At 43.3% G+C, this 9,763-nt stretch overlaps 1 protein-coding gene across 1 annotated transcript; it reads right to left on the minus strand.

The window, feature by feature from the left end:
• Positions 1–1,700: 1,700 nt before the first annotated feature.
• LOC139645677 (involucrin-like) lies at positions 1,701–3,365 on the minus strand. Its single transcript, XM_071521463.1, has 2 exons — positions 2,670–3,365; positions 1,701–2,585 (listed from the first exon to the last, which is right to left on the minus strand). Exons 1-2 carry the CDS (start codon positions 3,363–3,365, stop codon positions 1,701–1,703), a joined length of 1,581 nt encoding a protein of 526 aa, XP_071377564.1.
• Between the last annotated feature and the right edge of the window lie 6,398 nt (positions 3,366–9,763).

Raw genomic sequence — 9,763 nt, forward strand, 5'->3', positions numbered from 1 at the left:
CAGCCACAAGAGATGTTAGGGTGCAGGTTCTCAACTGAAAAAATCTCTTGCTCTTACTATGCTATCACTATTGTGCTCTCCACCAGTGGTGGAAAAAGTACTCAAATCCTTTACTCAAGTAAAAGTATCAAAACCATAATGGAAAAATACTCCAGTAAAAGTAAAGTATGTAAAAGTAATAGTTCTGCATTCAAAAGTTTACTTCAGCAAAACTATAAAAGTATTAGCAGTAAAATGTACTGAAGTATGAAAAGTAAAAGCACTCATTCTTTCAGATTGTTAAGTTGATGCATTAACCTGTAAGAAGTATTTTAATGTTGTAGGTCAAACTGCTCCATATAGTGTTGGGGAGTTTAAACTCTAACAATGCAACATATTTTATGAGCTTATTGTATGTTTTGCATGTAAAACCGTATTCTGCAGAGTAAGTAGTAACTACAGCTGTCAGATAAATGTAGTGGAGGAAAAAGTACAATATTTCTCTCTGAAATATCTCATAAAATGGAAAAACTGCTGAAGTACAGTACTTAAGGAAATGTACTTAGTTACTTTCCACCTCTGCCTAATTGTAAATTGCTGAGCGCCTAGAATGTAAAATGTAATTAATAATAATTTATGATAGGCTATTCAATCTTCGCTTGCAGTGAATTTTCCATTTCATTTTTTGGTAATGAAATCAGACGGCTGATAGTTGATGAGAGTGTATTTCAAGTTCAGCCTTTGTAGTCTATTTTTCTTTTGTATTTGAATAATGATGAATGGACTGAACTGATAGAAAAAGCCTTTGTATGACAATGAACTTCCTGAATACAGTAGCAGGAGAACAGCCAATCACAGAAGAGACAGTGGCTGGTCATGGAACTGGTGGAACGAAAAGTTGGTGAATTGTGGAAGTGAAAAGTTGCATTGCTTTGGCTGACATTTCTATAAGGCAAGAGTAGTCATCATCATCACCACCATCTTTCTTCTTCTTCTTCTACTTCTTCTTTTTCTTCTTCTTCCTAGTCATGATTACATCTGGCCATTTAATAATACATGGGATCGCAGGGATATTTTGTAATATTTATTGTGGTTCTGACCCTTAACCTCAATATTTAGTTGCTTATAATGTTGGCAATTTAAGAATTTAAGTTTCCTCCCTGTTTTTTCTCATTATTTTCTATTGGTTGTGATTAAAGGCTGTGTCAGAGTCACATTTCCGGACTTCACCCCCCCTACTGCAAAGTTAATATACCCATCTATATCAAACTTCACCAATATATTAAGACTTCTTTTAGAGCTGCATTATATGAGTAAATTATTTTGGACTAAAATGTCAACTAGAGCGTTAAAATTCCAAGGTCACAATGTGACTCCAGGTTGAGATAAGTAACATGGAAGCTCCACTTCCATTTCTGAGTTTGATCGTTTAGGAGAGAGAAGAGATGGCTCTGTTTTTAACAGCATTTAAATAACAAAACCACACAAACAAACAACAATAGTCTAGTTACACATACACTATTGACTGTAGTGGAACTTACAAATCTCTACAGAAATAAAACCATACAGGCAGCGTATTTTTTTTTTTTGATATCGTTGCTGATATCGTTTACTAAGAAGAAATGCAAGACGAAGGGTTTGTGGGAATTTGGGGGGTGTAAGGGGGGGAGTTGGACATGGATGGAGGGGGGTTGGGTGTGTGAGCACAGGTGTTAATGTGCTCACATTGAAGAATTGGAGGATTTGTTAGAGTCTGAGTTGAAAGTTGACTCCATCTTGTCCTCCTTGTTCTCCTTCTTTTTCTCCTTACGCTTTGGAGTAAGGGCATCAGCGATTCTACGCAGCAAGCTACGCTTCTTTTTCTTCTTCTTCTCCAAAAGTTCATTGAGGTCCCTCTCCAGAACAGCAAGCTTATCTGCCATGAAGGCTTTTCTCTTTGCCCACTCTCGCTCTTTCTCCTCCAGGGCCTGCTCGTTGTCAATTTTGGCCCTGAGGAGACCAGCCCTCTCCTCCTGCTGCTGGAGGAGGCAGCTCTCTAGCTTCTGCTCAGTGTGCTTCAGAGCAGCCGTGATTCTGGTTTCAGCCTGGGCCTGAGCCTGAGCCAGTTCCTGGGTCTGGACCTTGACCTGGGCCTTTTCCTGGACTTGTTCTTGGGCCTTTTCCTGGGCATGGACCTGGGCCTGGACCTGGACTTGGGCCTGTTCCTGGGCCTTTTCCTTGGCCTTTTCACTGGCCTGTTCCTGGTCCTGGGCCTTTTCCTGGGCCTGTTCCTGGGCCTTTTCCTGGACCTGTCCCTTGGCCTGTCCCTGGGCCTCGGCTTGGGCCTTTTCCTTGGCCTGTCCCTGGGCCTCGGCTTGGGCCTTTTCCTGGGCCTGTTCCTGGGCCTTTTCCTGGGCCTGAGCCTGTTCCTGGGCCTCGACTTGGGCCTTTTCCTGGGCGTGGACCTGTTCCTTGGCCTCGACTTGGGCCTTTTCCTGGGCCTGGACCTTTTCCTGGACCTGTCCCTTGGCCTGTTCCTGGGCCTTTTCCGGTGCCTTTTCCTTGGCATGGTCCTGGGCCTGGACCTGGACCTGGAGCTGGACCTGTTCCTGGGCCTCGACTTGGGCCTTTTCCTGGGCATGGACCTGGGCCTGGACCTGTTCCTGGGTCTCGACTTGGGCCTTTTCCTGGGCATGGACCTGGGCCTGGACCTGTTCCTGGGCCTCAACTTGGGCCTTTTCCTGGGCCTGGACCCTTTCCTGGGCCTTTTCCTGGGCCTTCTCCTGGGTCTGAGCCTGTACTTGGGCCTGTTCAGGCAAGCCCAGGAACATGAACTGGAGCTGGGTCTGGGCAGAAGAGTCCAGGTCCAGAATCTCCTTAAGATGTTCATCTGCCTCCCTCATAGTCTGGTATTCCTGGCTGGTCCATTTCCTCTGGGTCTGTTGCTGCTTCTCTGCAGAAGAGTCCAGGCCCAGAGCCAGCTTAAAAGATGCTTCTGCCTCTATCATCATCAGATGCTCCTGGCTGCTATATTTCCTCTGGACCTGTTCTTGGGCCTGGACCTGTTCGGTCAGGCCCAGGAACATGAACTGGACCTGGGTGTGGTCAGAAGAGTCAAGGTCCAGAATCTTCCTTACATATTCATCTGCGTCCCTCATCGTCTTATAGTCCTGCCTGCTCAATTTTGTCTGGGTCTGTTCCTCGTTCTGGACAGAAGAGTCCAGGCCCAGAACCAGCTTCACCTGTTTTTCTGCCTCTATCAGCAGCAGATGTTCCTCGCTGCTGGAGACTGGGTCCAGGAGCCCAGTCTTCCTCTCCACAGGGAATTCCAGGTAGGTCTGCCGCGCAGTGCTGTGGGCGGGGCTTACCTGGGCATCCTCCAGCTTCATGTTGTGCTGGATCTCCATGTATTTATTTCTCTTGTCTCTCTTTCTCTCTCTTTTTGTCTTGTGTGTTGCCTCCATTGCGCCAAAAAGTGAAATGCCTCTGTGCACTTGTGACGCCCTCGTTGTGACACCACAATATATGAAGTTAGTAAGATTCCAAGTTCCCCTTGATTGACAGGACTGTCAAAGATTCTGTGTGTTTTTATTTGATTTTTTATGTGTCTAGCTTCAGTTAAGTGAATAAACCACTGCACTATGTCATCTACATAAATAATGTCATCTACACACAGAGGTGGTAGAAGTACACAAATTCCTTACTCAAGTAAAAGTGCAAATACTCATCTAAAAATATACTCTGGTAGAAGTTGAAGTACCGTTTCAAATCCTTTACTCAAGTCAAAGTATAAAAGTACATGGTCTTAAATTTACTTAAAGTATTAAAGTAAAAGTCGTTCTCCAAAATTAATTTCTAATGTTCTAAATTGGTTCTCTGTTGAGCTTTCCTCTGAATGACAGATGAGAAAGAGTCTGCAGCTCAAATCACAAACGTTAATTCTAGCAGCTGAATTCACTAACGTTAATTCTTCTTTGTGTTGCTTCTCTTTCTGTCCCTTTCCTTCCTTTTTGGTGTCGCTTTGCTGAACAAGCAGCCAATCACATCTGGCTCTTGATCAGCTGCTTCCGGGATGGAAGCTGTCTGATGTGGAAAGGAAATGTTTTTTTGAAAATCAATTGATGATTTCCCAAGAGTAACGAGTTTTGAAAATGTAGTGAGTAGAAAGTACAGATTTTTCTTTTGAAATGTAGTGAGTAAAAGTAAAAATTCTTCAGTGAATGAAAAACTTGAGTAAAGTACAGATACTTGAAAATCCTACTTAAGTACAGTAATGAAGTATTTTTACTTTGTTACATCCCACCTCTGCTCTCCACCTATACAAAACCAAAAGCTGAATGGCACAAGTTCAGGCATGTTCTCTCTTGTTGAAAGGCATTCTGGGAAATGTAGCAAATCATTCACTGAAGTAGACGTAGACAAGGCTGAGGGAAAGTGGGTGCAACAAAAAGGTAAATTACAACACTTCATCGCAAAATATCTCTGGGAATAACTCCTGGATGAGTACCGGAGGATGCCTTTTCGACGGTACGATACATGTGTACAGAAGGATGTGTGTGTACATTAATGTTCAGGACTAGGATCGTACTTGCTGTGTTGATGTTCTGCAAGGTTGGATCGAAGCCACGCATTCACAGTGGCCATCGCTTTCTATTCGCTTCCAGGCAGTTTCACCAAGGAACACAAAAACTGTTCACTTTGAAAAGAGTGCCATGCATAGAAAGTCTTTCATAGTGAACACACACACAGGGTCAATGATTCCCCTAGTTGCTTTGTCAAGGTTGTCAATGATTCACTGCCCACACAAAGACACAGCAAAAAACCCTTTGGCAGACTCGAAATTGTACAGGTGGAAGACAGCCAAAGGACTCCTGAGTTATGCGGTCTTGACTAAGTCAGCTGCGGACTTCCATTCCCAGTGCCTGCTTATAACACAGAGAAATAGAGCAAGCATTCGTGGCAATGATGTGAATGCAGGAAGAGAATTGTTGAAAAAATACATTTTCACAGTAATACAACTTTATTCATTAGATACTGCTCAAGACAACCTGATCTCACAGAAAAACAAAGGACATTTCAACCGTAAGTCACGTTTTCATTTTTAACGTTTTTCTTATTTAACCATGACCAAACCCTTTCCCAAACCTTAACCAAGTTGTTTTAGTTGCCTAACCATAACCTTAACCCAAACATTAACCAAAGTTGTTTTACTTGCCTAAACTTAACCATTAGCCAACCTTTGTGACGTAATTCAATTTGTGGTGGAGGAATGTATTTCAATTCATTTTGGGGGAACGTAATTCAGTTCATGGTAGAGAAACGTTATTTTCCCATAATACCTATCCACAGTTTCTGAGTTCGTATTCATTTCACATATTTGTGTGAGATCGTGTTAGGGTTAGGGTAAAAGAAGAAGGTCTCAAGAAGTGTCTCACTGACTTACTGCTCTGAGTTTGTCCAGATTCTTCTGGGTTCTGTGGTCCTTCCTTTGTACTGATTTTAATACATGCAAAAAATAACAGAATATAATGGCCGATTTGAATTCTAACAGCTCCAGACACCTTGAAGAATCATCCAAGGAGAAGCTTTTAAAAACACTGTGGACTCGCCATTTTTTTCTATTACTTCAAATACATTGAATGGGTGTAACTGAATTGAATAAGAAGTTTTGGGTTTCCGTTGAAATATGAAGTACTTAATTTTCTTCATTCATATGAGTTATTGCTATTTATATAGTGAAATCAGTGTCAATAATAGCCCTTATACCAAATGCGTGACCTTTCATTCAGCTAAAAAACAAGCCAAAAAAAAAAACCTTTTCACTCTACTGAAACTCTTCGAGCATCTCTGACCCGCACTCTGTAATCCACTGGAAAGGTTACTGAGCAGCAGGCTGACTCACACTCACAGCACACACACACACACACACACAAACACACCACACAGGACAGAGCGGGTGGAACACACGCTGAGTCTCTGAAAAGGTCAAGGGTTGTGGATCAATTGTGACAGGGCCACTGGGATATGGACACAGATGGTGCATAATCTCCCATCCCCTCTGAATTATGCAGCGTGACTCTCTCTCTCTCTCTCTCTCTCTCTCTCTCTCTCTCTTCTCTGGCCAAAATCACAGCCAAAACACTCATTCAGACCCAGTTCCACTCTACCAAAAGCCCTTGTTGTTTCACACTCCAGTGACGCGGTGAAGGTAGAGCGGATGCCCAGATTAGCCGAAAGACACTTTTAAATTTCAACCTGTAGCAGTTTCACCCTGTCATACATGGACACATGAAGTGACACCTACTGGAGCAGCTCTATGTAACTTGTGGACTCACAATATGCTGGTTTCAGCTTTTACACCCTAATTACATAGTCATGCATCCAGCATCACACAATGTACCCGTAACACAAGAATATCCATAGCATCCAGGATACTGGTTATATAAAGTTGGTTTCCTTTTCATTGTTAATGGAGCAATTCCAGGAAGAGAAAATGACAGATTACAGTCTTGGCTCTCCTGCTTCTGGCTCTGAGAAAGACTTGTTCACAAATCTAAAATGGACTGTGCACAATCACTGGGACAGTACATGATAATCCACTTTTACGTTGAAAGTTAAAGTTAATTTCTTTCATGTGGCTAAAATGATTGTCTCTGCTGTCACACGGGTAATTCAGTGATTGATTCGATTAAAGGGCTCTGATCTAAAGCAAGGTAGAGATCAAAACTTCTTTCATGGAAGAAAACTGGGGCATCTTATTGCCGTCTATATAAGCAGGGACAAAGGAGTACCATGTGACTTGTGTTGGTAACTCGTGATTTTTGTGGATAAAGTTGGAGACGGAGTGCCCAAAACAGACCATCACCACAGCAATAACCGCACCGTGACACACACACACACACACACACACACACACACACACACGGACAGAGAGTGAGACGGAAAGAAAAGAAGAAAAGTAGAGAGGAGGACGCAGGATGAGCTCCACTGCTTTTCAATTACTATCCCCTCTCTCCTCGTGCTCCTCCACTTCTCCTCTGAGAGAGGACTGTGAAATTGAATTGCTGAGCACATCTGTACAAACAAAGCAGTTCTCCACCTTACCGTCGATGGAGGGATGGACCAGCACCGTGACAACAACAACACGCCCATGTCAGGGCCAGTCAAGTTCACTAACTGTTGGGAAGAAAACAAATGTGGGGGGTTTATAACAACAGTGCACCCATGCGGCTGAATGGACCGGTGTGTCATAAGTATCAGTAGGCTGTACAGTTGGCCGCGGTTGTGTGCTCTAAGGTAGTGGTTCCCAAACTAGAGTTCAGGGACCACTAGAGGTCCCCAGCAAAATTAATAGATGAATTTTACTATTTCACTCCCTAGAAGATGAGAGAAACTTCCCTCTCTCCTTTGTTGTTGTCACCCTACTGGCATTAGAGATAGTTATGTGATTGTGGAAGTCATATGACATAAATCTCTTGGCAGCCTTAGGCTCTAGTCTTAACAATGGGGCTCATGGTCTAATGTGGATCTATTTGGGAGTCCTGGATATGATAAAGTTTGCACTAAGAATTCACACAACTTTACTAATTATGACTGCATGTGACTTCAATTTTGGACTGTCTACTATGGCTGCTGCCTAAAGAAAACAGAAACTCAACATACCCTTGTAATGTTAAGACCCACCAGAAACAGCTGTATTTGGCCCATTTTGGGTCCTAAGCCATAGTTTAAGAAACGCTAGTCTCAAGTATGCTGCCCACTCTATGATAGAAGCAGACTGAACTGAATGTGCTGACTTAAATTCAAAGTTTGACCATACAAACTTTGGATAAAGTACAGCCAAATGTTCCAAAGTGAAAGCTAAATATAATTACCAATATGCTAAATTTATATTTGACCAGGCACTGGGCAGACAATTTGTGACAATTCAGTGGCAGACTGTAGCGTTTAAGAAGGGCACCATTGCAGTAAAAAAAAAAAAAAAAACATTTTGAGCTCCCATTCCCCATCCGAGAATATCGGAATATCATTTAGAGGAATCTGTGAGTGACACTGAACTTTCACTGGCAGACAGGCTGTCTGACATCCACAGGTTGAAATCTAAAGACTGATGCACAGAAATAGCCCACATAGTGCGGACTGGCCCCTGCATACATTTATTCCTTATCATCACTGACTGTGGTGCATTATGGAGAACTTCTCATATTCATGCAACGAGTGAAACTGTTGCAAAAAAAAAAAAATAGTGTCTTAAAATCTAATAAAACAAGTGAAAAAGTTCTATTTGTTGCCTCTTGTCAAAATGATCTCACCATTTGCAAATTCTTCCATGTTTTAAGAAAAATAAGATTTCTCAATACTAAGATTAAATGACTTTTGATATTGGCCTATTTGTGTTGCATGTGTGGTGTGTTTGCTCGCGCTGAAACACACACACACACACACACACAATAACAAAATCTCCATCCAATCTCCCTAGCCCACTCCACACACACCCATCCCACTGTACCAGAGTGGCGATGGGTAAAACTGTGGTACTGTAGATATAGTCGCTGCTGCCCTGCTTATCCGGGGTGTTCTCTCCCCCTACTTTGTGTTTACTGCCCCAAGGCGAGGCACCGCACGGTGGACAGCCTGCCTGGTCCTGCTTGGCCCCCACCCCCTCCCCCACCCTGGAGGCCCCGAGGCACCCCTGGGCCCACCAAGCTTCCCCGGGCCCACAGTTGGTGATCTAGTTTTACAAGCTGACACATATGGGATCCCTCTATTATTCATACTCCGGGGAGGCATATGAGTATTGGAATCTTCCACCGTAGGGAGGGGGGTTGGTGAGGGGGGGCGGCTTCCCAGTTTCCACAACGTAACAGAGCAGAGTGTGTGTATGTATACATATTTGTGTGTGTGCGCTCATTATTTCGGGATGGGAGCGGCGTTTAATTTTGCCCGGGGATTATATAACATACCAGATGATCCTCAAACTACATTTCAAGCATATTTTGGTTTGGTCTCAGTGAGTGCTGCTGGTTACCATGGTTACCAAGTGACAGATTACATGTCCTCCTGCATCTGTAATGCATCTCTGCCATTGAACCATTGATTCCAAGTCGAACCTGAATTAGAGCAATGATGCAGTGCAATTCACAGGCTAATTATACTCATCTAATTGTGCATTAAAACTGACGGACAGTTGAAAGAGACAGACTCGCACACTCATCTTATGCAGTATATTATGCACTTACTACATGTACACACATACACACATATGCACATGTATGGTGTGTGTACATGCATTACACACTGATAAACAGAAGCACACACACACATAGAGGAAGTCTGGTTGAACGAATGATAACAAATCCACAGGGCAGTACAGACTCACACACACAACATGCATGTGAATGTTGTACACACACACACGTAGAATGCTGTTGTGTGTGCACGCATTATGAAGAGACAGAAACACACACACACACTCACACACAATTCCGGTTGAAAGAGTAATAATAAATCTACTACATTACAGAGTCTCTATCTTTCTCTCACACACACACACACACACACACACACAGAGACACACACACACCTACACACACATTGATTATTTCCCTCTGCTTGTACAAGAGTGGGCCTCCTGACCAGCACAAAGGAGCTGGGAGTGAATTAGAAACCATTATCCCTCACGTTAAAGCAGTTACAGCCGAAACCCGAGAGTCCTCACCGGAGGCAAGAGACGGAGGGGAGAGATGGAGAGATGGAAGGACGAGCGGGGGGGGGCTTGTAAGATAGAGAGAGCAATGGAGAGAGT

This window comes from Centroberyx affinis, unplaced genomic scaffold, assembly GCF_046629955.1.
Source record: "Centroberyx affinis isolate AG114_WGS23_722 - 3 ecotype Tasmania unplaced genomic scaffold, CSIRO-AGI_Caff_v1 ptg000890l_1, whole genome shotgun sequence".
Classification (NCBI taxonomy): domain Eukaryota; kingdom Metazoa; phylum Chordata; class Actinopteri; order Beryciformes; family Berycidae; genus Centroberyx; species Centroberyx affinis.

Bases quoted from the DNA above. Each gene is read 5' to 3' on its own strand.
- LOC139645677 (XM_071521463.1), bottom strand. From the start codon at position 3,365: ATGGAGATCCAGCACAACATGAAGCTGGAGGATGCCCAGGTAAGCCCC. The intron at 2,586-2,669 runs GTCCAGGCCCAG...GCCCAGGAAAAG, and splicing joins AAGTTGAGGCCCAGGAACAG to GCCCAAGTCGAGGCCCAGGA.